We start from the raw sequence: 27718 nt of genomic DNA on the forward strand, positions 1-27718 counted from the left end.
TCTTCCCTACCAGCTAACTCAGTGTTGCTGCAATTGATGGTGCCGATTTAGTGGATCTGGTGAAGACATGATAAGTCAATGGCAGAGTGCTCTCCCGTCAACTTCAGTACTCCCCCTCCCCGAAAGGTGGAAGCTATGTCGACAGGAGACGCTCTCCCATTGACATAGCACAGCGTAGACACCGCTGTAAGTCGATCTAAGCTACGTCAGCTTAAGTTACATAACTTAAGGGAACAAAACTAATTAGATAAAACTAATTTATCGCAATAGTATAGACCAGACTTAAGAGGAATGGCCAAAGCCACTTCTGGTTTTTTTGTGTGACAGCTGAAAGTGCTACACTTGTCCCTTGGATAAGTATTGGGAAGATGCCCTGGCAACGCCACAGGATCAGGTTGTGTTGAAGTTTTACACTTATGGCAAAGTTTAAATCTCTTCACTTAAACCCTTAATTTTAGTCAGGTCCTCACCAAATATGTACTATTTCAGCAAGGGGGCAGACTCAAACTCTTTAGCTGGATTTCAGCTGTAGCTTGAATGGAGTTGTACTGTGGACGGTCGTATGCTGGAAGTGAAAAGGAGTTTGTTATGCAGGTGAGGAGTCAGAGAGCATATGGCATTGCAACGTTTGGGTGGTAAAGCACTGTGACCCCGGAGGGAAACTGGGATGGAAGGAATCTTTCCACAAAGCTTTGTGGATGCTCCATGCCTGCTCCTGCGTCCAAGAGGCTACAGTAGCCAATAAATTTGCTGTGATCCTTCTCTAGTGTGGGCAAAAGTTACTCCAGCCATCAGCTCCTCCCCTCAACCCAGCCACAACATGCTGCCAACCTGCCATGCAGGGCACCAGATGGGTCTTCCAGATCATGTCACCACCTTAGGGGAAATTCAATCCAAAATTCCTTTGGGGATGTCAGCGACTGATAAAAGTCATGACACTCAAAATTAAGCATCAAACTCCATCCTTACAGCAAAAATGAATCGCTGCAGCTTAATCTGAGAGCGCTAAAGGACTGGAGTTCTCACTCCCCACACATATAGATTAAAACACAGCATTTTCCAAATATATTTTAGAAATAATTGTCTGGTTTAATAACTCCATAGTTGTGGCTAGTTCCAGAGTCTCTCACAACAGGCCTTAATTGAGGCGCATGGAGGCTCTTTGTACAGGGGTGAATTTCACCCTATGTGAGTCACTTGCTACGTGTTGCAGGCAGCATGCTATAAATAGGGTTCAACATGAGAAAAGAGCTTTGCCAGCCAACCCATCAGTCTGAAGGGAATATGGAGTTCTACAGGCTGACCTGCATTGTCAGTGGTGTTCACCCCTTGATGGATGGCCTGCACAAAGGTTCCTCAAGGCATGGGAGCCCCACAGTGCCCCTAAGACAGGGCTGAATTGGAGTAACATGGGATTTCTCTGTCTAGTGGGAACCAAGATTGTGGTCTCCACGGTGGCTCTGAATAGGCAGAAACGTATGGAAACACTGGAGCACAGGCTTGGAGTAGAGTCATGAGATCCAGCAGCCAGGAACCTCCTCATAGGGGTGGTGGAAGCGGCTTCTATTGCAGCACCTAGGCTAGAGTAGCTGCTGTGCAGGGGCTGCAGAAGTGATTTTATTCCCTCTCCAGTCCTGCACAGCTCCCCAAAGAGCCTGCTAAGTTAGGTATTTGCAGGGCTGGGGAAAGGAAAATGTCACCCCAAGACAACTGGCAATTGGCTGGAGATGCTATTTCCAAAAGACTTAGGAATGTATCACATCCAGACATAGGCACTGACTCCATGGGTGCTCTGGGGCTGGAGCACCCACAGGAAAAAAATAGTGCGTTCTCAGCAGGCACGTGAATGTCCCTTCTCCCCACTCAAGCACTGCACTATGACCAGACTGACATCATACAATAATACCACCTGGCACTTTTCATCGGTACAGCACGTCACATTCCAGGCTATGCTGCTACTTACGCCCACACTAGCTCGAGGAGCGCTCGTGCGAGTATGTGTACATGGGCAGTGGGTCACACCCTTACCTCGTAGTGCACACGTTGCCTAGTAGCCAGGTGTTGCAGCCCCTAAGTTCCTCTGTGGACTGTGCTCAAGTGCTCTAAAGCACACAAAGTCAGCAGACTGACAAAAAGAGAAACAAAATGTTTTTCATCTCCTTGATTTCACTTAAAGGAATCCCTGTGGCTCCTGGTAAGAGGGGGGAGGGGAAGATTTCCAATTATATGATTTTCACATTGACGGTGTCCTTTTGTGCATTAGCTTGATGCGTTGTCCTATGCAGAAAATCAGCCTAGAATATAATAAACCTACTGTATCAATATGCAAATGTATCATAGATCAGAGACTTGTAATAGATTCCTGATGGATATATCAACGATACAAGCATAGCTCTTTTTTTCTTCTTCCCACAAAGAGAAGGATCCTGATGACTTATGTCCGAGTGGAACACATTTGACACAGTGTCCTGTATTCCCACAATTAAAAAACAACCAAACAGCCCCCCGGCACACACAACTTTGTTGAATTACAGCTCAGATTGTTAAAGCACATTTCTTATCAACTCAAGCACTAAAAATTAATCTCCACTAAAACAACAAAACATCCACATCAATCTCAGTTTCACATGCCCCTGCCACTCAAACACACTCATGGAGCCCTCTCCATCAAGCCTCAGCCCTCTGAAATATATGGATGAGAAGTGCTACAGAAGTATTATTATTAACCATGAGGTATGAAGCAAACTAGGGAAATGTGATCTAGATTAAAATACTATTAGCTGGGTGCACACCTGTAGAAAGATCACACTCAAAGAGTAGTTATCAACGGTTTGCTTTCAGATTGGGAGGATGTATCTAGTGGGGTCCTGCAATGGGCTGTTCTAGATCCGGTACTTTTAAACATTTTCATTAACGACCAGGATAACAGAGTGGAGAGCATACTGATAACATTTGCAGATGACAAATCTGGGAGGGCTTGCAAGCACTTTGGGGGACAGGATTAGAATTCAACAAATTGGAGAATTGGTCTGAAATCAACAAAATGAAATTTAGTAGAGACAGGTGCAAAGTACTTCACTTTGGAAAGAAAAATCAAATGTACAGCTACAAAATGGGGAATAACTGGCTAGGTAGCAGTAGTGCTGAAAAGGATCTGGGGGTTATGGTGGATTGGAAAATTAAATATGAGCCAAATCTGTGATGCAGTTGCAAAAAAGGCTAATATCACTCTGGGGTGCATTAATAGGAGTGTCGTTTGTAAGACATAGGAGATAAATGTCCTGCTCTATTCAGCACTGCTCTATCGAACTTGAGTGCAGGGGGCTGGACTAGATGACTTCTCAAGGTCCTTCAGCCTTACATTTCTATGGTTCTGTGAATTGGGACGGACAGGGAGACACTTGCAGGCAAAGTTGTCTGACAAACAGAACTTATAGCTGCATTATGTAGTAGGCAGCTTCTCTATTTGGGAAGTTCCCTTTAGTTTGCAACAGGGGAGCAGCTGCTGAACAAAACTTACCAGGTTTCTTAGATTGAGATTCTCACTAACAAACCTGGGAAAGTCCCTCAAAATTTTGGCAGGAGGGGGAGAGTTGGAAGCATAGAGACAGGTAGAATGAGGAGTTGTCAAGGTGTATGAGCAGGGGAACCAGAGCAGTATGGCAAGGGTGCCAATCAAGGTTGGGCCTAGACCAAATGGCACCCCAGGCGAGGAGCATCTTCAGCGCCCATCCTACTCCATGTGTTAAGCTTTTGAATATCTACTTTTTTATTGCAAGTGTAACCCATTTCACAACTTTGATGCATGATTTGCATATATGATTTATCCCTGTCATATAAGAAGATAAATTTGCATGCCAGAATCTGCAATCCGTATTTATTCATGCCATATATAAGCAAATATGAAATACCTAAAATGTGTTATTTCTAACATTCTATTTTCTCTTTTGTTGCTGACAACAAAAACAGCACCCTGAACCCAGCATCCCCCAAGCCCGGCACCTCAGGCAGCCGTCTGGATCGCCTTCCCTATAGCTGGCCTTGCTGCCAATACTGAATGGTTGTTGAATACATTAATTAATGGAATTTGTCCCTAAAAATCCAGTGCTTTGTTGGCCTACGTGATGAAAAACAACACAGGTGGAAGGAAGAGGTATCATATTTTTAATGCATTTAATTTTTTTCCTCCAGTGATGTGATGATGTGTCTTGCAGCAAAATGTGTTTTGTGAAATTTCAAGTCTGTGTGTTGCTATTATAGAAGAAGTCTGAAAAAAAAAAAAAAAAAAGAGAAAGAGGAGAGGAGCTTGGCTGTACAAATTTCAAGAGAGGTCTGACACTGTATTCAATTCTCTCTGTTTTTAAAGCTACGGCTGGTTGGAGTCTTGACACTGATTCTTGAGTGGTCACCCTGAGCACCTTCTAACATATTTGTCAGTTTTTATTTGATTTGCAGATTTTTGTGTTTTGTTATTTTGTCTTGAGAGCCACTTTTTCTTCAAATGCAGTAGAGTGGCCCATGGGGGTTGGCGGGAGTGTGCAGTCTCAGGTATGCATCAAATAACTGGTTGTACATGCCTCCCCCCCCACACGAGGTGGCAAACAACCAATCCAATTCGCCATCTAGCAGTTAGTGCATCAGTTTTCTTTAATGAATTGTATAGTTGTTCACAATGATTGAGTGAAGAGACACTCTCCATCCTTCCATTTCTGAAGTATAAATGGCTAAAATCTGATCTCAGTTTCATCCCTTCAGTGCCCCTTGATTTCAGCAGTGTAAATGAGACCAGAATTTGGTGCTTACATGACTAGAGAGGAGCCAATGTCGGTTAGTATCTAAGCAATCTGATTAGTAGATCTGTGGCAACTGAAAAATAGTAGTTTCCTTTACAGGAAAACTACAAGTGTTGTGAACTACATTCTCCATATTTTAAAATCTATCTATTTTAGGGTTTTATTTTGCTGGCCATCACCAAAGTGTCTGTAATCCTTCCTTGTCTAATAGTTAGGTCCCAAGTGTGCTTTATGGTGTTTCATGACCTTTTCAATTTTCAGGGATAAAAAATCTGTTTGGGTGAGGGACAATTTTTTATTTGTTTGACTCTTTTTTTTGTGTGTTTTGCAGGGGAAAATTTGTAAGGGCGGGCAATATCTCTCACTAGAATATTTCGCATAGTTTATTATGACACACAGGCAAGGTTACGTGTATGTCTTTGAAAGAAAGAAAAGTGATTGCCTTGGCTAAGGAAAGCGTGTTTTATTGGTCCAATGAAGTGTAATGCCCCAGTCCACTTTCAAAATGATCTTAGCAGCTATGGAGTCAACTTCAGAAGAAGTGACACATTGGTCAGCTGGTGAAAATAAATGGGTGCGAATTATATACTGAGGGGATATAAAGAGAGGTGAAACCAGTCAACAACTCATAGGAGATGTAAGAAGCTGCAAAATAAAGCAGCATCCCTGCATACACTTTTATACCCTCCGTTAGCTGCTTTTCCTGCTACAACCCTGTCTTTCTGTCCCCTCATCTGAATTTCTGCCATTATTCATACTTCTTCTGAATGTCCCCTGTAAGCAGATGCAACTTCACTGATGGTGGTGTTGTTGTACCATTTATACCAGTCTGAATTTGGCACACAGTTGTTAAAATATTCATTCATGCCCCTCAGAGTTAGCAACATGAAGTCCTGTTTAACTCTCAAACAAGCACACAAAAATACAAGAAATAAAAGATGACGAAGGTGGCTGCAACTGAGTCAAGTATATGGTCTGATGTATACGGAATAAAACGAGTGCCATCTCTGGTTACTGTTAGGAGGATGTTCAAAGACAGACTAATAAAAAGGAGCAGGATGGCATGCATTATAATGATTCTACCATACGGAATTAGCCATCATAAATTGTAATTTGTATGCATTCCAGTCCCTCTATTTCTATCAGATCTTTACATACGAATAGTATCGTATCTAGTTAGTACTTCAATATCTCCAGTGACGAGGAGGCAGGTGCTTCTCTAGCAGAGGTGGATTGCACAGATTAAAACTATGCAAGTGTACTATAACAAAGAAAAAATGAAGCTTTCAATGAATTTGTTGTGCCCTCAAGGGGGAAAGACACATTAGAGAAAGATGAAAATGGGGAAGAACTCATAAGTGCAACATTAGATAATATACCTGAAGCCATGCATGGAATCATAAGAGAGGGCTTGTCTACACAGGAAAATTATATTGACTAACACAACGTAAAGCGCTCAGGTCATGTCTGGGCTAGGAAAAGAGCTTTCTAGCATTTTAGCTATTTCTTCATATAATATGATTTCAAAGAGGACTTTGCTCTTAGGTAGACAGGGCCAGTCTCGTTTAAAAATGCGTTAGCTGGTCTTGGTCATCCCAGGGCTCGGCAGTAGGGTGACCCACTAGCAGCTGACATGATGATAAATACGACAGTCCTTGTCTACATGGAGTTCTTTGTAATATATATCATCACCATGTTAGTTATCGTGTTCAAACTCAAGGCAATTTCCCAGCATAGGGAAGCCCACAAAGAAGCCGCATAGTTACTCAGTAAAGCTTCAAGCAGCTATAAACATCTCTTTTTCTAGTCCAATTGGTATTCCACCTTTACCAAATTTAACAGTACCTTTTTATGTTCAAGCAAATATATAGTAGACTAAAAATGTGGGAGAAGATATCACAATAACCTTTTGCGCACCCAACATTCACAATACTGCCCCCACAATTTAATCAGAGTGAAAGAGAAAATGTAAAACCCTCCTGAACAGTACATACCTGCACTATCTCCAGCATTTCTGACTTACTGATGTATCCATTTCCATCCAGATCATACATGCTGAATGCCCACTTCAGCTTTTGCTCCAGTTTACCTCTAGATGTTACACTCAAGGCTATGATAAATTCTCTAAAGTCTATTGTTCCATCACCGTTAGCATCGAAAGTGCGGAACACATGTTCTGCAAATTTAGAAGCGTCCCCATAAGGAAAAAAGTTCCCATATATTTTCTTAAACTCCTCCATAGATAAATGTCCACTTGGACAGTCTCTCAAGAAGCCTTTGTACCACTCCTGGATCTCATGTTCTGTAAAGTCTGTACTTTCTAGCAAATCTTGCATGACCTCAGGACGTAGTTTGCTGTTCTGTTTTCCCATCTTGGTGTCAAAAATTTTTATCTGAGAAGGAAAAAAAAAAACAAATTAATTTTGTTTTTAATTTTTTTGGGGGGGAGGGAAGAACAAAGATTTGAATTTTCTGACACTTATTGACTTCAGTTCACTTACTCTAAACTTTTTGCCAATGTAAGCTAGGTCAAAATGTGGGGCGGTAAATATATTTATCATCTTTCCTGCTTTGAAAAATGCCATCTTTTTTACTACCGGTAAATACTGACCTATACACTGATTTCTGAGACTTTTCATAGGAATTACAGTGAAATCAAATTCAATTCTGATTGGTCTTTTAACACTAGTTCATTCTATAAGCAAATTCTGCTCTTCAGTAGAATGCCAGCCATGCTGCTCACAGCAGCTTATGAGATACCTTTCTTGTCGGGTATGGATCTGCATAAGTCCCTTTTTTAGTTAACATTAAAATTATAGGGGGTAAAATCTGGATAGAAGCCAGGGGTGGATTCTTTTGTATATACCAATAAATATATTTTCGATACTCCTTTGTAGCCAGGAATAAGAGCTATCTGATAATTGTAAATTTATTTAGCTAAGGTCCTTTCAAAATCGTGTATGGGGAAAAAAGTGATCTGCTAACCACCTCATTTACAATATTTTGAAGTCATTTCCCTTACAATAGTCATGGAGAAATATTCCTGAACACAACTCATATGTGCAGTTTTTCAATTAAATCACCTTAGTTACATTTTGTTAAAGGTAAATTGCTATGTACTATATTGTGCTATAGGTGCAATAAGGCCTAATGACCTTTGGTTTTTAAATACCATTTCAGAGCCTGATCATGCTACTCCAAAAGGACAGTATCATTAAATTTTACTGGGAGCTTAAAAAAGCACATCTCCAAAAGAAAACCCACCTCATTTTCATGCTTAAAAGTGCTTCTCCTGATAATTGCTGTGCATTTATAGCCAGATTCCCCAGCTCTTACTAAGTTCCAGCACGTGACTGAATTGTGGGAAGCCATTCTTTACAAACAAAAATTAACCCAAATGATCAAATTCATTATGCAAATGAAGGCCATGAAACATGATTTATGAAAATGTAATTTAAATGGGTCATGGCTGTTTGTGATTTAATCTGTAAAAGCCTTCAACATTGTTATGCCGTGGTAGATTCATTATTTCATAGGGTAGAACTTGTGAAAAATATCTGTAATGGCTAATGAACTTCTAACAAAATATCTCTACAGGTTCACGACACAAATTTTCTTCTTCACTATTTAAAATGCATAACAAAAGTCAAAGGGAAATGTAATGTTCGGGGGAATTTATATCCTGCCTCTCCCCCTTCTTCCCTGGAAAGAGGAGGTGAAAATGTAGGGCCTGTTGTCTTTGGTGCTGAGCATTTCCTATGTGCTGCTGAGCATCTGCAAGTCCCATTGAAATCAACAGGAGATATTTTTCAGGATTGGGCCCTTAAAATCTAATGCTTATAGACCTGAGCAACAAAACCAAACAGGCCTTTAAAAGAGAAAATGTCTGTGAACTACTTTGAAGTTGGAAAATACCATTTTAATGGTAAATATTGCGACCACCTCTTCCTCACTCACCCTTGTCAAGTGATGCATTATAAAGCCCTGACAGGATCCAGGGCCTGAATTCCTTGGAGATGGTGCAAAGGCTGTTGATTTATGGGCCAGATCTAATATTCATGAGGTCAGTGGAAGGACTTTCAGTGATTTCAAATGGATGTTGGATTGGGTTCATAATGAACAACCTGGGAGTTTTCAGAGTGAATGGATTTCATTAAAGCAACCATTTTCAAGCTTGCAATCTTGGAGTTTAGACCAGGAAAAAGGACACATGCAAGTTCTGGGAGCAGCATGGAGGCTCAAACAGCCAGGTGAAATGATGTAGATCACTTTAAAGCAGTATTGCTTTAATTAAAAACGAAACCCAAAACCTCTTTCTTGGTTTGGCACTGGGGCTTGCCATTATTACACAGTTCTGTAGGTTCTGCTACTTTCAGGGCATAAAACTGGAGATGTAAGTGCTATTTCTCATCTGAGCTATGAGGACACTATGCGAGAAAGCTGCAGGAAAGGATGTGTTAGCATTTATAACCATTATAATCCCTAGTTTGTGATGTTTAATATCCCAGCCATTTGACTGAAACTTGGAATGAACATTTTCAGTCCAAAAACTTTATCAAATCAAATGTTAATAAATGGAGAGAGTGGTGCCTCATTCTGGGGTTAGAGAAGTGCAAACATTAATCTTTTATAAATTTATATTAAGATGTATGTGAAATATACTTGCACCAGACAATAAAAACACAGCATAAAATAGCACACGCACACACAGTTATAACCATAATTACTGAGCATCATGATTAGAGCAACTAGCATTCTTCTGCAGGGCCGGATTTCACAGTTGGCATGTGCCTAGGACACCAGCATTCTAGAGGTGCCAAAAAATTCAAATTTTGCCATGCCTGGGTCCCAGCAAGAGGTGGGGCTTGCTGAGAGGGGAAGAGCCCCACGCAACCCTGCTGGAGTGCTCCTTGCTCAGCCAGGCGGACGGTCACCTCCAGCAGGGCTGGTGAGTGTGGCTGGGGGGCAGAGCTTGGGAAAGTGGGTTTGTGGGGGGGGCTCTCGACAGTGAGGGGGTGAGGGACACTGGGCAGTGGGAGGTCTGTATATGTCAGGGTGCTGGGCAGTGTGGGGTCAGTGTGGAGCACTTGGCTGTGGGGGGGGGGGAGTGCTGGGCAGTAGGGTGCCTAAAAGTTAAAAGTGGCAGGTATCCCCGCTGCCCATGGTGGTTCGGTGCTCCCGGCCATGGTGGGGGCACCCTGCAGCTCCTGGCTGTGGTGGGTGCAGGAGTGGGGGGGCTCTGAGCCCCTGCATCTAGGGGTGCCCAACATGTAAACCTGGCCCTGTTCTTCTGGCCTTCTGGTGGAGACATGCTAAGCAAGTTTACTTGCTGAATCTTACAGAAGAACTAACGGGATGAAATCCATAGCTGGTGTGAGAGAGAGGACAATGCTGTTGAACTCCATCTGATTATGCTTGTAGTGCACGTCGATCAATATGTTCCCTGCGCCAAAAATGCTTCCCTAAATAGGCCACCCTCCAGAAATTAGTAATATTGGGATGAATCATCCCTGTTTTATCCACAGGTGATACAAGTCCCTTTGCAGTCTGAGCAGACAATACACACTTGCAGATCCTTACAATTACTTCACCTATTGTTGCCTAGCTCTTCATAATGGCTATGTCTAGCTCAGCTTAGATTAAGGTTAGAGTCACTGAGCTAAAACAATTTTTACTACAAGCAGCAAAAACAAAAATATGGACCTGGTTGTAAATATTTCTCCACCCATTCCCCCAAGTGTAGGGACGTTAAAATCTTAGCTTTAAATAATAAACCATTGCAAGGAATTAATGAACTAGGATCACTGTGACATTTGTGGGAGCAAAGTAAAATATCTCATATATTGAAAAATAAATGCCAAGAAAATATAAAAAAAAGTTAAAGAGTACTGAAAATTATTTTTCATAACATTTCTGCACTGATAGTAATTCCTTCATCAGATACTGTGGTGAATGGCATGGTATAAATAAAGAGAGTCTTTTGAATGGGACAACATAATATACTTGTGATGATATCAACATACTATAAAAGTCTATGGAGATGATGTTGCAAGGTCTTGACGGGGTCCCCAACGTGCAACCTGGACTGTGAGACTGCTGATCCCTGTCCCACCAACCTGGACTGCCTCTCACACTGTGATGCTGTTGGCAAGCTACGAATCTCTGGCAGGAACTGCACTTACACAGCCATCCACAGGCAGGGACACACCCACCTGAGTTACATGAATGCTTCTCCCAGCCACTCATGAACCAACAAGAGAGAGGCTCCAGCCAATTCCTCCCCCGCAGCTCCACAGAACTGTACCAGCTTGCCCTGGTCAGAAGCCTGAGCAGTGTAAGTTTATTACTCAGTCTGCCCCTCCCTTGATATGGAGAGGACAAACACTAGCCTTTGTAAACTGAGCTGAGATTTCCTGTCAGTGTTCATGGCTCTCCACCTTCTGGGCCATTATAAGGATGTTCCTTCCCTCTGCACCCCATATTCTTCACAATGATATTATCAGGATATGATTATGACATAGTTATGATGTATTTTATGCAAAATAAGTTATGTGAGATGTCATTGGAAAGATTATGATTTGCTGAATAGGATTATCATATTTGTATGTGTAACCCTTCTGCCCCTCTGAGTTGGCAGCAACAAGGGCCGGGTTCAGTATCCAGGGGTTCCGTTTCAATAACCCAATGCCAAACCAGCTCGAGTCCCCACCCAGTGACCTGGGAAAATCTTACACACACCCCTAGGCGCCTTAAAGAGGTAATGCTTCCCCTTTCGCAAGCACAGAGTCTCGGTGTAGCAGAAAAGGTTTAATACATGAGATAAACAACAAACACTAAATTGGGACACCTCAACTAGAGTTCATAGACCAAACTGTGAGCAAAGACCCACCCCAGGAAATTGGGCTGTGTCCTCTTTCCTGGGCTCTTGAGTCCAGCAACCCCCTCAAATCACCCACAGTCCCAAAAGTCCCACAATCCCAAAAGTCTCTGTCCTGGGTTAGTGCAGCCCCAAAGTTCGATAGTCTATCTGTAGAGGTCCCTCTCCCCAGCCTGGGTAGAAAGGGGCACCTTACATGGTCCGGGGACAACTGCCCTGCCTTCTGTGGGTTCTGCTCCCGCCTTCTCCATGAACTGCTCCGCTTTACCAGCTGCTCCACTCTGCTCCTCCAGCCGTCCTTACAAACTGCTCCGCTCCACCAGCTGCTCTGCTCCCTGCTGCAGCTGTCCCGTGAGCTGCTCCAGTTGTCCCTGCAAACTGCTCGGCTCCGCTCACTCTGTGGGCCGCTCCACCCATCCCACAGCTACTCCGCTCTGCCAGCCGCTCTGCTCCACCAGCTGTCCCGTGATCCGCTCCAGCCGTCCCCACAAACTGCTCCACTCCGCCAGCTGCTCTGTTCCACAGTATAGCTTCAGGCTCCCCACTAGTTAGCACAGTACTCAGTGCTCTCAGCTCAGTAATTTCAGCTCTTTAGTGATTTCAGCTCTTAGTGATTTCAGCTCTTAGTAGGGGAGCCCCAGTGCTAGTGCACCATTAGCCAAAAGTGAGTTCAGCTCAGTAATCTGTATCTGGATTCTTAAGGGAATAAAAAATCAACTCTGACATTCCACAGTGGAGAGAGGAGGGGGTGAAACTGGTGCTTCTGGCTCCACAAGGAAACTGCACCATCAGACACAGATATCTGTCCCCTGCCTCTCTCAATTCACTGGGTTTTGGAACCCATGTCCCTTGTCTAGCAAGTACCACCCAACTGAGGTTGAGTCATTTGTCACAAAGCAGTCCCACAGCTCGGCAGCCTGGGATGGGGCAGGCGTGCCTATGCAAATACACTCAGGCGTGCCTATGCAAATACACTCTCTGAAATTCTTTCCACCAGATGTCAGGGTAGAGCTTATCCTGACTCTGCTTACATATGCATGTAACATTTTTGTATCTGAAGTTATGAACATTGACTATTGTGATGGGACAAGGCCACATGGCTATAGAAAAGTAGTGGGAGATAGATAAATTAGCCCCAGGTTAAACAAATCCCTGGTATCAGGATAAGTAAATGGCAGCTGCTCCAGCTCAATTAAGACACCTGGAGCCAATTAAGAGCTTTCCAGAAGGCAGGGAAGATGCTAGGTTGATTGGGACACCTGAAGCCAATCAGAGGCCAGCTGAAACTAGTTAAGCCTCCCAGTTAGTCAGGTGGGTGCGCCTGTCAGGAGCTGTGAGAAGTTGCACTGTTGGAGAGACTGAGCTGTACACACACCATATCAGGCACAAGGAAGAAGGCCCTGAGGTAAGGGTGAAGTGGAGCTTGAGGAAGTGGGGGCGGCTGTAGGAAAGTAGCCCAAGGAATTGTATGTGTGCTGTTCCTAAAAGGTCAGGTACCATAGCTGATACTATTAGGGTCCCTAGGCTGGAGCCTGGAGTAGAGGGTGGCCCTGGCCTCCCCCGCTTTGCCCCCCTGATTAATCACTGAGCCTGGGAGACAACAGAAACTGTGCAAGGGAGGATAGATTGTCCTCACCACCCTTGCTGGCTTATGATGAAAATGGCTCAGTAGACTGTGACTCTTGTTTCTTGAGGGAGAAGGATTAAGTGGAGGGTCATAGTGAGCCTCTGAGGCTAGCGAAATCCATCAGAAAATGCAGGACCCATGGAGACAAGGACAGAGCTTTGTCACACTACGTATCTGTATTTCACATGTAGTCACACCTGGGAAACGCCCACTAAACAAGATGTTTTCATTCTAGACCAGAGGTGGGCAAACTACGGCCAGTGGGCTGGATCCGGCCTGCCAGTCATTTTAATTTGGACTTGAGCTCCAACTGGGGAGCGGGGTCTGGAGCTTGCTCCACTCTGGCGCTCCAGATGGGGAGCAGGGTCAGGGGCTGCTCCTAGCAGCTCCTGAAAGCAGCATCATGTCTCCCCTCCGGCTCCTATGCATAGAGGCAGCCAGGGGGCTCCGCTCCATCTGCTGCCCCTGCCCCAAGCGCCACCCCCGCAGCTCCCATTGGCCTGGAATTTCATGAACACTTATGACCTGCCATACAATTTCTATATCCAGATGTGGCCCTTGGACTGAAAAGTTTGCCCATCCCTGTGCAGAACAAGATGATATAATTTTGGATTTATACTCCAGAGAGGATGCATGCCTGAGAAGCTGGTAGTTGCCTTAGCTGTCGCCTTCTCATGTAGGGGCTGGTCAAACTGCCTGCATGTAACTGCAGCTGGATGTGTCCCTAACTGTATGTATGCTGGTGAAAGTGCAGGCTGAAGCCTGGAGGGCTTTGCAGTTGGTCACAGCAGTACAGTATAAGAGGGAGCCCAGGCTGATAGGTCAGGTGGGGTCAGTGGTACTCCAGTTCCACATAGCACCCTGGGGAGAACCCGTCACACTTCCCTTTTCTGCTGCTATCATTCTAATGAGTGCAGAGGAGAGCCATGACCTCCTTAATTTGGGAGAGGGTAGTTTAAAACTGGAGGAAAAGATAAGGTTGAAAGGAAGAGAAGGGAGAATATAACGATGGGTGGGCTGCTACTAGACTAAAGAGGAGAGGTGGGATGCAGGCAGAATGGAGACAGGCTCAGTGGGCACTCAGCACCTGACAAGGGAGACATAACTGCCTGCAAAGTTTGAAAGGCGTGAAGAGCCAGTTCTGAGACAGGAACTCCTTGGAGTGTTCAAAGTGGCAATAACAAGGCAAATCATGAGAAAATACAGACTTGATGATTAAGCACATATTTGGAACAGTGAGTACTATTAGATTGTGGAAAACCTTCCCAAGAGTTTGTGAGCCCCATTTCCCAAGCTATTTAAAACCAGAATGAACAAAATAATTAAGAATATACCTTAGGGAACAATCCTGCACTGACGGTGGGATGAACAAGAGAACTGAGTGGGGTTTTACAGCTTTAATTTCTACAATGCTATGAATACAGGATTTACATGTTGAGAGTTTCTGGTATATGAAGATGGAAAGTTTCAGCAACATGGTGCTAACTGTGAAGATTATTTCCCCACCATATCTGAGCTGAAGGCATCTTATACAGAGGTCAGCAGAAATCATGGGATAGAACCACCTGAGCAAAACAACTGAACTGGTATCAGCTCAAAATCTTGTGGAAAATAATCATGAATCACTTCCCTCTTTATTATTGTTTGCCTTCAGAAAGGAGCTAATGCATGGTCTCTTAGGTACAATCTGATCTGTGTCCAAGGAAAATCCACTAAGGGACAAGTTCTGTCTTTGGCTTAACCAAGTTATATAATTTGAGAGCCTCGTTGAGAGAAGAAACTGGTAGGAATACTGCCATCTGCTAACCAACTGAATGAGGCCCTGACAATCCCTGAAATGGACCAAAGCTTAAGAGTCAAAATAACATGTCATGCTGCAACAACATAACCGTTAAGAGAGGCTGCTATCTACCATCTCAAGCAAGCAGCATTCAAGTCAGTACCCTAAACCAGTGTATATTGGCTTGTCTATAATCAGATTGTTTTATTCAATACACATGGTTCTCCACTCATTTGCACCTCTACTCCCTTTCTCCACAGTAATTAGTGATGACTACAGAAGCCAAGAGTCACAACAATGGACACATGAAAAATGGAATCACATAAGAAATCTGTAACTCGGATTATCTGTGAAGTTGCATGTGGGTCTCTATTTCTCTCAAGTCTTGCAAGTGAGGAGACATTCATATAGTGAAAAGCCTATGAAGCCACCTAATTCATCCTTCTGTCACTGCAGCATGGGACTCTGGTCTTTGCAATATAGTTTAGAACACCTGTTCTTCCCAAATTTCCTTCTCTCTCTCTCTCTCTCATTACTTCTGGTAATAGCTCCATTTATCGCCCTATATAATTCCTGTTCTTTGGATCTCGCTTCATAGAAGGAGGGTTTTCGCTCAGTTCTGGCCTGACTCATCCCGACAGGATAGGGCTTAGCAACAGGGGGTCTCAGTTTGGGCAACCTCCTCCCTCCCACACATGTGGAGAATGAGAAGTGTCTGTGGCACTCTGTGGCTTTTCCACCATCAGCTTCCTGTTTTTGGAAGAGAAGGCCTGTCTTAGGCCTGATGGGGCCCCTGGCCTTATGTTTGACAGCTTCATGACACAAGTAGCAGCTGGTGCAGGAGAGAAAAGTGGAGTTGTTTAGCCCTTTCACTGTTAGACTGCCTTGTTTAGCTCGCCTACCCGGGTACAGTGGAGAAGCACAGCCTCCTTCTGGTATCATTTTCCAGTGATCCTGTTGCCAGGCATAGCAGTAAGTATGGGTCAGAATTATCTGTCCCTACTCCAAGGGATTGGTTGGAACAGGGCATTCACGGCCCAGGTCAGTAAGAACAATGCACAGCAAGCTATGGCACTCTGCCTGGGCTCCATAGCCATGGAGCCATAGGGTCAGGATTTGTCTGCTGCTGTCAACACCTTTCAGATGTGTGTTGTTACACCCATCTCTCCCCTCCCCCAACTGCTGTCATTTCTCAGTGAAAGCTACATATTTACTACTTCTACTCTTCCTTCATATAGCATGTCAGGTCTCCAGTCCCCACTCCATCACATGCATGCATCTCTCTCTTCCGTTCCTCCTAAAATCCCTTGCAGGACACAGGAAGGTGAATATTTACCTAAGCCAGACTATTAATGTACATGCTCCTGTAAGGCATGTTTTCCTTATGGCATCAGTTATTCCTTTAGACTTTCATATGTTTAGCTGCTAGCCATGCTTTAGAATAATCAGCCGTCTCTCTTCAAAGAAGCATCTAGTTAACATAACACATTTTCTTCCCATCTGTGTATTTTGTTTCCTTCTGTACCCCCATCACTGATGGCTGGAAGATTGGTGTTGCCATGGCCAGATAATTAATGCAACTCAAACAGTAAATATGACAGCATGTGGGCAATGTGCTGTGTGTCATCTTGTAAATCACACAAATGTGTCACATGAGGCACCAGTTGCCAAGATAAGAACCAGTGTTCAGTAATTACCGCAGTGCACAGTCACAGAAAGCTGTGTAAATATTCACTGGTATCTCCACAACAGGTTACTCCTGAGCATTTTTCTTCCTCAGCCTTTCTCAAATTTCTCCATTTTTTCTTCTTTGTGTTGATTACAACCTCATGACCTTTTCCAGCTGCCCTCTCCTCTTTCAGGTGTAGGTGAACCAAAGATATGTCTGCACTGCAATAAGACACCAGGGACTGGAAAATGTCAACTGCCGGGTTCGCAGGGCTTAGGCTGTGGGGCTATAAAATTGCAGTGTAGACGTTGAGTCTAGGCTGGAGCCTGAACTCTGGGTCTCCCAGAGCCCAGGCTCCAGCCCAAGCCCGAATACCCACACTGCAATTCTATAACCCCGCCAGCCGGAGTCACCTGACATAAGCCAGCTGCAGGTGTTTTCTTGCAGTTGTAGACTCACCATAAGTGAACAAACTGCAAGTGAATACCACACAAACTCCCAGCCTTGGTGGGCCAAATTATATTCTCAGTTTGAGGGATTTAACTTCTTCAATAAATTCATTGGCATCAATAGAATTACTCCGACTTTACCCCTGTACAATTAAGAGCAAAATCCGGTTGGGTCAAGCTTCTCCCCCACCTCCGTCCCTCGGTGCCACAGTTAAAATCTTGTAATTTTTTTCCTTTCTACTATTTCTATTTTGCATTCATACTGTTTAACTACTGCAGCAGTACTCATAAGTGCTGGGCAACAGGCTGCTTTTTAAAAAAAAATCAACATCTCTGCAGCATTTCTTCTGAAGGGAAAACCAACTTACTCAAAACTACCCAGGCTTTGCAAACAGCAAGGGGGAAAAAAGATACAGAAATAAGATTTGGGCCTAGCCTCCCTGACTATAACATTTTAAACTGTCAAACTGCAAACTCTGTAAAATTCATAGGAAGGATGCATTTAAAAAAACAACAACACATTCTTTTTGAGAATATGCACAAGTAATTTCAGCAAATAGAACTGTAATATAACAAAAGGAGTGCACCATATAAGAGGTATAATATGCAGAAATATGCTAGATAAAACTAAATTGTATAATGACCAGGAAGTAAAAACAGTGCATGAAGGAGGAGCAAAAAGAATAGAAGAAAAGGAAGGAGATCTGCAATCAGGAGCATTATTAAACACTTTATTTATTAACATAAGATACAGCCCTCATATACTATCAGATTGTCCACTGCTATTTAGTAATCTATTGTAATTCCCTTTTACAAAGCTAGTTTAGTGAATACCCTTTGGTCTTTCATGGTAGCCTTGTAGTCTTATCCAATGTCCTAACGTTTTTGTTGCTAAGGGTTTTTTTGCCATCATATTTACCATATTACATGTAAGAATCCTTCCCAAATACAGGGTGCCCCCAACTGCTACTTAGACAACACGATGATATGCTCTTCCTTTATATCACATAAACCCCGCAAAAGCTAAGGACAAAAATCCAAAATTTATAGCTATGTCCTATGAGAGAGGTTGTGCAGCTGCTGGTCCTATTTGGGCTGCCCAAGTTTATGTGTTAGGAGCTTAGAGGCTTTTATGGATATCAAACATCAGAAGCATAGTTAGTCCCTAATCTCTTTAGATTTATTCTGGCACAGAAGGGCTGCAGCTGCAACCGTGTTGTCTCCTGTTTCTCTCTTTGTCATAATTCCTTTGTATTGTCTCGAAGATTGTGGGGGGGAGGAGGCGGTATGGGGAGGCAGTGCTCCTGACAAAAATTGCTAACTTATTATCATCAGGATAGTCTGCATCAATGGTTAAATGGATAACCACCTATTGTCTGTCATGTTATGAGCAGCTGTGCTCTTTGTTCCATTCTGGAATCTTTTAGAGACAGACATATGGCAGTTATGTGTCAGGAGCTGGACTGCAATAGGAATGCCCTCACACATTCCCACTACTGTACTGGCTTCAGTTTAATCAGAGATGCCAGAATGACGGTCTCCTGATTCCACTGAGTTTCATGTAAAGCTGATGGTTTGCACCAGTGAAATATGACCAAGCATGAATATTTATAGCACTGAAAGGATGGGAACAAGTCCATATTATGTCAATTCATGCTCTGCAGAGCTGCATGTTATACTGTGACTTCACTTAGTTCATAGTCTGTTACCCAGCCCATTCAAAAAACTTTTATTTAGGAGGTCATAGCTTGGTCATAAAAACACTGCCCAGGTGACATTGGCATCTATCTATCGATTGATTGTTCGTTCATTAACCCCACCTTAGTATCTGACAGCATGCAAAACCTCAGATATTTAGGATGCAATCCAGCCAGGTACACATGGGGAGAGTGGATCCGATCCTTCCCCTCCAGTTATTTTGGATTTTGGAGGTGTGCGGTTTTCACTCTATTAACATGTAAGAAAAACATGTTGGTTAAGCATTTATTACCCAGATTACTTACTCACTGCTGAGTGGGAAGAGCTTCAGAAACACAGCACAGCTCAGACATAATATTTTCCTCTCTTAGCCCTGATCTACACTACGGGGGGAATAATGTAGCTGAAGTCGACGTACTTAGATTGACTTATCATGGTGTCTTCACCGCAGTGAGTTGACTGCTGCCGCTCTCCCGTCGACTCTGCCTGCGCCTCTCACGACGTTGGAGTACAGGAGTCGACAGGAGAGTGCTCAGGGGTCGATTTATCACATCTAGACTAGATGCGATAAATTGATCCTCGCTAGATCGATCGCTGCCCGCCGATCTGGCGAGTAGTATAGACATAGCCTAAGATAAAATGAAAGCCAAAGGAAAATAAAAAAACATAGAAAGCCCATGTTGCTAAAATCGGAGGTTAATTCACAGAAGAGTCCAGCTGCTTTCCCTAACCTACCACTTGGGCATGTTATTACATATCATCTTTCCCTCTTTGTCAAGAGTATACTGAAGTCAAAATAATGTCAGTCTTCATACTGCTTTTTGTTCTTTAATTATTCCATAACAACAACTCTGAACAACAATAATTTACCATAGGCTTTATTAATAAACGTAGTAAAATATTCATTAAACTTATCAGAACCATCCATGGCCTTTAAAGCAACTAACTCCTTGTCCCAGAAGACTTCAGATGAGTCCTGTAGGAAAGAAATATGTTTTTCTACCTTTTGTGGGGCTGCATTTTGGAAAACAGCAATTTTATAAAATATTTGCTCCTTCCTAATAATTATGGACCAAAATGGGGATAAAAAGTTTTTTCCAGCCTCTGTTGCATTCAACTGTTTCACTGAGCATAGGGTATACCTAGTATTCATCAATACTGGTGTTAAGTGAACAGCCGGGGAGCTGGCAAAATCTCTCAGCTGGTTCCAGCTGGGTTGACTTTATCTAGCAGCATTCTTTCAGAAGGAGGCCATATATTAAGAACATGATGACAGACATTTTCTGCAGTGAACCTGGCTTCTATGATGAGAGTAACTTGGGAGCCTGAAGTTTTTGTTCAAAAAGCTCGGTGAGGGCCAGATTTTTCAAAAAGACAATTGGCTCCAATTAGGCACCTAAGTAAGGGCCAGAGTGTAATGAGAAATCAGCACCCAACATGCAGAGATCCTCTGCACCATTTATTTTGGTGTCTAACTGGGAGCTGAGCGTATTTCAAAGTCTGGCCCTAGCAGCATGTCTGTTGTTTTGGTTTTGTTCTAATATTCAGATATCTAATGATATTAAAACTATTTCCCTTCTCCTGAAACAGCTCTCTTTTGTACAAGGAGCTCACTGATGGCGACAAAAACCACCCAAGTGCACAAAAACATTCCAGTCACTGGATGCATTTAGCAACAATTTGATCAGGCCTCTAATCTGGCCTGCATCTAGTTCAGTGCTCTTTGTAACCATATATGTAGTAAACTTTTTGAATAGTGGTGGAGACTGAAACAGAATGTGCACCAGAAGCTGCCCGGCCCTAAGTAATATGAGAAGCCAATATTCCAGTGTGAATTCATGATCTTTCTTCTGTCTAAATAAATAACATGTGACTCTCACAAAGAGCAACATTTGTGCTTAGATTATCCCTTAAAAAAATTGTTAACAGATGCTCTCTCATCCCATAGCTATGAATAAGTGTTGAAAAGTTACAACGAAACCATGATATTGTAAAAACTAGTGCAACGGATTCTGACAAGGGTCCATGGGTAATGTAAAATAGTCAATAATAAAGCAAGAATTTAAAAAATTTTCATAAAGCAATGTTTATAAAATACAGAAATACTGCACGTAACACATGCATAATGAAACACTATTTCCAAGAAGTCTTAGCATCTTGAACTTACAAAGTTGAGGATGTCGTATCACTGGATCCTCAACAATTAAGCTGATTGAAAATTTTGGATGGATCCAGTTTCCAATCAGAAAAATCAAAACATTTTGCAGGAATGAGTCAATTTTGACAAAAGTTTTCCCAAATGTTGAAATGAATAATTTCAACTTTTATTTCACTCTGACAATGTCAAAATGTTTTGGTTTTGACTTTATCATTTCTATTTATTTTATTTCAACTTTTATATTATTAAAACAAAACAGTTTCATATTATTGAAATGATTCAATGGTTCCAAATCAACTTTGGAGGGAATTTCTGTTCTGTAGGAGATTTTGAAAACATTGACTTTCTGCTGTGATTCCAACTGAAGACAAATTTCAAAATATTTGACTTCCAGTCTATGACCAGCTCTACTCAACAATAAAGCCTACTTCTTTGTCTTATGAGTTAGGGCAATATTCTGTACTGATTGATATGTAGTGTAGCTTATTAAAGTCAATGCCATCTAACAAGTCTCCAGCTCTTAGTAGTCTAGGTGAAGTTCAAGTCCAGCCATTCTGATTGTACATACAGAACTGCCAGATCATGACATGGAATTCACATGTGAAATCCAAACTCTACTGAGAGTCTGTGGGAAAATATCCTTCCAGTAACTTGTGGCACAACCTACAGCTTCTAATAGTCTACTCTACAAAGAGCAGCTGTTCAGCCATTCATATAAATATTGGAATCACCAAACTGTATTTGCAATTAGTGACCATTATCTATAATTTTACTGCACAAAAATATTAAAGTCAACCAATATTAAGAGAATATTTGTTATCTTTCTACTACAAATTGTCACTTTTGTATAGTAACTGCTGAAATGGAAGATAAACCTATTTATAAAATTAAATTTTATACTACTATCAAAATTATTAATTTACTCAAATAACATTCAGAATTGTGTATTTATCTTGATACCTCATATTGTCATAATGGAATATATGGATAAAATGTGTGTGATAGAATATAATAGAAATTGGTTTAACACAATATACTGCATGTCATATCCTGCCTGAATACTCTTCTATCTTTTTGAGATATATTCTATGTAAAGTTTACACAGAGCAGATAGTGTGAATTATGAATTCTAGTACACATAGGAGATTTCAGAAGAACATCAGCCTTTATTGCCTTCTAAATCAGATTTAACTGATTGAGACAATAGCTGTTTTTTTTTCCTGCCAGCTTGTTTCAGTAGATCACAGCTTTCTAAGCGAGGTACAGTAATTAGTTTTCTTATAATGAAAAAGAAGACTCATTCCTGAAAAATGCAAACAAGATTTTTAAAATGTAAAGTTTTTTAAAAATTAAGTAGCAACATTTATCTATTAATTTTCAAAATAATGATTACATCCTGTTCTGATTTCACATGCAAGGAGAGGCACAGACATGTCTCTTATCCAACTGCTAATACGTGCATGGGCACTAGGACCATACCCAATATGCAGTGATATCTACCTGTATGAACTGAGATTTGGACAACATTCTGTGAGTCAATAAATTCCTTTTGCAAAAATCAGTGTAACTACATTTTTACAAATTTCTTAGCAAACTCATCGATTCATAGATTCTAGGACTGCTGTGACTCTCTCTTTGTATGCAGTGGCTTCTCTCTCTTACTTTTTATCATTAGATAATGTAACGCTGACACACAACACAAGTGTCAGCAGCAGGACCTCTTGTGCTTTAATGCATTAGCGTCTAATGCATGAGCTAAAAGACACATCTCTGTTATACAGGGCTGTAGTAGGCTCAATCTCTAGCTAGCCTAGCCACCACTAGAGGGGGATAGTGTGCCATTCCGAGCAAGCAGGGGTTAGGTGCAAAGCACGTCCCCAAGCTTCAGTGACTTCTCAGTTGAATTGCCTGAAATCCCTGTATGGGACACCACTTGTAACGCTGACCCACATGGGGCGTTGTCAGCGGGGACCAAATCTGGGACCTCTTGAGCTTAGAGATGCATCTTTTAGCTCATGTATTGTTAGCCAACACTGTAGCAGACTCATCAACCACAAGCTGGCCTAACCACCACTAGAGGGGACAAAGTGCCAGACCAAGCAAGCAGGGGTTACAATAAGATACTGACAGAATTCACCATTCTAAGCAGAGGGACTAGCTGCTCTCACAGATTAGTATTGTTTTACCTAACAGTATAAAGGTAAAATGAAATTTTCTAACAGCATCCATTCATAATTTAGATTGTAACAAAACAAATTAGGGGTAATGTTTCAGTCAAGAAACATTTACATAGTTATAGCCAAGAGAGAAGATAGATGAGATAATAGCTTTTATTGGACCAACTTCTGTTGATGGAAGGGACAGACTTTCAGGCTACACAAAGCTCTTCTTCAGGTTTGGGAAAGAAAAGCGGAATGTCTAAGCTAACTACAAGTTGTGACAGATTGTTAAGCATAGAGGGCAATGCCTGTTGTAGGAGGCCACTTAAAATCATCTTTCAATACTCACTCAACACCTTCAAAAGGGAAGCGTGGGAACTTAAATGCATAACGCTGCTAGACACTAACAACTGTGGACTTAGCAAGGACACTGGTTTCATGGCTCATTATAATGATTTGTAACACATGCCTTCCTGCTAACCCTTAAGAGCCCACTTCAAACCCCTTGTCCATAACAGTCTGATCCTTATTGCCCATTCCAAGTGGCCTCCTACAACGTGACCCCTTCTGCTTAAGAATTTGTTGCAGCTTGTATTTACCTTGGACACTCTTCTTCCTTCCCCAGACCTGAAGAGCTCTGGGTAGCTCAAAAGCTTGTCCCTCCTACCAACAGAAGTTGGTCCAATAAAAGATATTACCTCACCAACCTTGTTTGTCATGTCCTGGGACCAGCACAACTACAGCAATACTGCAAACCATATTCACAGCTGCTCAAATTGCATAGTGATGGCCACAGCTAAAAACCTAGATTGAGTATCTGATGTTTGCTCAATCTTCACTGAATATTATTTCCTTTAAACCCACCAGGATGCACGCATTTGCATTTGATGAGTTAACATCGTTTCAGTGTTCATTATTACTGACCACTGAGGAAATGAACAGAAATGCATCAGATAACTGTTTTCAGACAGACAAACCAACCAACCATTTTTTCTCATTAAAGTACAAACAATTTTTATTGATGGTGAAAGTTTAAGTGGGAGAGCTAGAAAATGTTCTGACCCTTATTTCCAGAGTTTAGGTTTAGAAATGCCAGAATGTATTCAATATGGCATAACAAAAGTCATGTTTCATAACTCCATAGCAGTCCTAAATAAAAAAAAAATGCTACCTCCGGTTATATTTTCTGTGCCTGTTTCCTTTTTGCCTCCTTCTTGTGCTCCATGTAGCAGCTTCCCTGAGATTTCAGTTTGCCAATTCTCCCATTCTCCCCTATCTTTTCACTTCCCAGACACTTCATTTCATTCTGTACTTTTATTAAACTCAATACTGCAGTGCTAACCCCGTTATTTCTTTCATTCTTTAGTCTCTTGACTTCTGTTTTTGCTCTGTTTTCCCTCTCTTTCTTTCCCTAATCCTTTAGACCTAACCTTTTTCCTCTTTCTTTTTATATTATCTTTGGCCATGTCCCTTTTACTTTTTTCTTCTCATTTTTGCTTTATTTTCTAACTCAGAATCTCAGTCTATGGTCCGTGAAGCATCATTTCTCTGTGGTGCTAGTTCTGGTCACGCAAACAATGAAATATTTGGAGACCCAAAGAACAGGGTATTAGAAATATTGAAGGGGAGGTCTTCTGTGGTAGCATCTCTCTTTTATGAAATGGTCTGCAGAAGAAATTAGTGGGAGAACCCATGCTCGAGAAGTCATCTCTTTCCTTCCAACCACCTCCATCTCAGTAATTTCTCATCTCGCTTCTGCCCTGCTGCCTTTGTCTTGCTATTAGATGGACTGCTGCCTAGCTGGCAGTAGAAACAGTTCCCTGTGCTGGCTTTCACAGCATCATCAGTAGGGTCGCATGAAAGAATCATCCATCAGCGATCTGGTCTGTTTGCACTGGAAACCACAAGTTCCAAAACTGGAATGTGGTTGGTTGGGGTGTGTGGGTGTGTGTTCATTTCATTAGTTACAGGCTGGTGAACACTTCAGATACATTCATCAAATGTACATAATAATAATCTAACCTCCACCTGACCTCACTTCCTCCCTCCTCCTTTCTTGCGCTCTGTGCTACCCACACTCCTCTTTCTTTACTGGTCTCAATCTTCTTGTACTCTCAACTCCGTGGCTTCGGCAATGTAGCCCCCTATATTTGGAACCATTTCTCATTCTTGCCAGATACCCCTTAAAAGCCTACTTTTAAAGCAATTCTCCTTACTGTCCCCTACCTGAACATCTCACACTGTGTCTGTGCCTTACATTGTAAGATCTTTGGGCAGAAAATGTTTCTTAATCCATGGGCCTGGTTCTTCACTGTGCTACACCAATTGCGAATGTAACTATTGAAATCAGTGGAGTAACACCAGTGTGGAACTGGCATAATACACTGGAAAATTGGCCCAGTATTTGTAAAGTGCCATGTAAATTTACATCACATTATAAATGACTTGCTGAATATTAAAAAATGATACAATAGAACTGTTCAACAGAATTCATCTGATGCTTTATGCCCTAACATTTTGATGACTTCCATGAAAAGTCACATAAATCAGCAAGAAAGACAGGAGCCAAAGGAATCCAGGAGGAGAGAGAAAGATATCCATAACAATTTCAAAAGAAAAGTGGACTTCTGGTTTTCTATGTGCTTTTTCTTTATTAAAAAGCATTATTAACCAGGAAGTTACTCATGAGACTAATCACTTCTAATGAATGGGGCTCTAGAAAAAATACACAAGGCTTATTGTACCATACATTGAGAAGCAATATACCCTTTGCATATCAGTTATACACCACAGCCCATTATTTTGCTAGTTTAAAATGGGGAATGTATCTACACTTTTTCACACTGGTCCCTCACTCTTAGTTTAGAGGATGTTCATTTTTCAACCATTTACCAATAGGCATTCGATTTGATCTCTGTATAGGTTAAAGATTTGACCAATCTGCATCATCCTTCATCATATAACATGCACAATTCACACTCATGAAATGTTCAATCATTCATGCTCAGATGAAAAGTTGTTTCAATTAACTGCTAGTGATTTGTGAAATCAAATGTCACTAAATTCAAAATGATCTGGACAAATTGGAGAAATGGTCTGAGGTAAACCGGATGAAATTCAATAAAGACAAATGCAAAGTGCTCCACCTAGGAAGGAACAATCAGTTTCACACATACAGAATGGGAAGAGACTGTCTAGGAAGGAGTATGGCAGAAAGATCTAGGGGTCATAGTGGACCACAAGCTTAATATGAGCCAACAGTGTGATACTGTCGCAAAAAAAGCAAACGTGATTCTGGGATGCATTAACAGGTGTGTTGTAAACAAGACACGAGAAGTCATTCTTCCGCTCTACTCTGCACTGGTTAGGCCTCAACTGGAGTATTACGTCCAGTTCTGGGCACCGCATTTCAAGAAAGATGTGAAGAAACTGGAGAGGGTCCAGAGAAGAGCAATGAGAATGATTAAAGGTCTTGAGAACATGACCAGAGAAGGAAGGCTGAAAGAATTGAGTTTATTTAGTTTGGAAAAGAGAAGACTGAGAGGGGACATGATAGCAGTTTTCAGGTATCTAAAAGGGTGTCGTCAGGAGGAGGGAGAAAATTTGTTCACCTTAGCCTCTAACGATAGAAGAAGCAGCAATGGGCTTAAACTGCAGCAAGGGAGATTTAGGTTGGACATTAGGAAAAAGTTCCTAACTGTCAGGGTAGTTAAACACTTGAATAAATTGCCTATGGAGGTTGTGGAATCTCCATCTCTGGAGATATTTAAGAGTAGGTTAGATAAATGTCTATCAGGGATGGTCTAGACAGTATTTGGTCCTGCAATGAGGGCAGGGGACTGGACTCGATGACCTCTCGAGGTCCCTTCCAGTCCTAGAGTCTATGAATCAATAAATCTTGCTTGAGAAAAGTGAGTTAATGTGAAACTTCTGCTCTCCCCTCCTCATGGTCCAGTATTATGTGAAATCTTAAATGTTTATCCAAAAAATTAAGCCTCAACATAAAAATAAACATCAGAATGGATGTTTGCAATTGTGTTTGATCATTGCTCCTATAAAAATATTGTACAAATTACAATGCCTTATTCAGAACAGCACTTGATACTATTATTACCTATTTGTGTTAAAATTTCCCACCAAGTATTACAACCAAATTAGACTATAACATCTATTCCTCATTCTATACCATCAGTCTGCATGAGGTATGTTCTGCTGCACTTTGTTTATGTGCAGGCTAAAATAATTAAACAACTCCACAGTTTTTAAACTTACTATGTACGAGCTATAAACAGCTGGCAGCTTCCAGAATCTTGTATGAATGAAATCTCCTCCTCTGAATGGCCCTGAGTGCAGGTGAAAGGATGGCATTGTGGCTAAGCACTGGATTGGGACTCAGTAGACGTGGATTCTTTTCCTGGCTCTGCCACAGATGTCCTGTGTGATCTTGGGCAAGCAACTTAATCTCTCTCGATCAATAATCCCACACTTTCATAGGCCTTGGGTGACAG

At 41.9% G+C, this 27718-nt stretch overlaps 1 protein-coding gene across 1 annotated transcript in view; it reads right to left on the reverse strand.

The window, feature by feature from the left end:
- The window catches only part of NCALD (neurocalcin delta), a 92521-nt gene that overhangs the window by 16441 nt on the left and 48362 nt on the right, over window positions 1-27718 (reverse strand). The window contains exon 2 of the mRNA XM_030553607.1: window positions 6788-7186. Within this exon, the coding sequence (XP_030409467.1) occupies window positions 6788-7165 (378 nt within the window). The 5' untranslated portion in view covers window positions 7166-7186. The remainder of the gene's footprint in view (window positions 1-6787; window positions 7187-27718) is intronic.

The sequence above is a fragment of the Gopherus evgoodei genome, chromosome 2, assembly GCF_007399415.2.
Source record: "Gopherus evgoodei ecotype Sinaloan lineage chromosome 2, rGopEvg1_v1.p, whole genome shotgun sequence".
NCBI lineage: Eukaryota > Metazoa > Chordata > Testudines > Testudinidae > Gopherus > Gopherus evgoodei.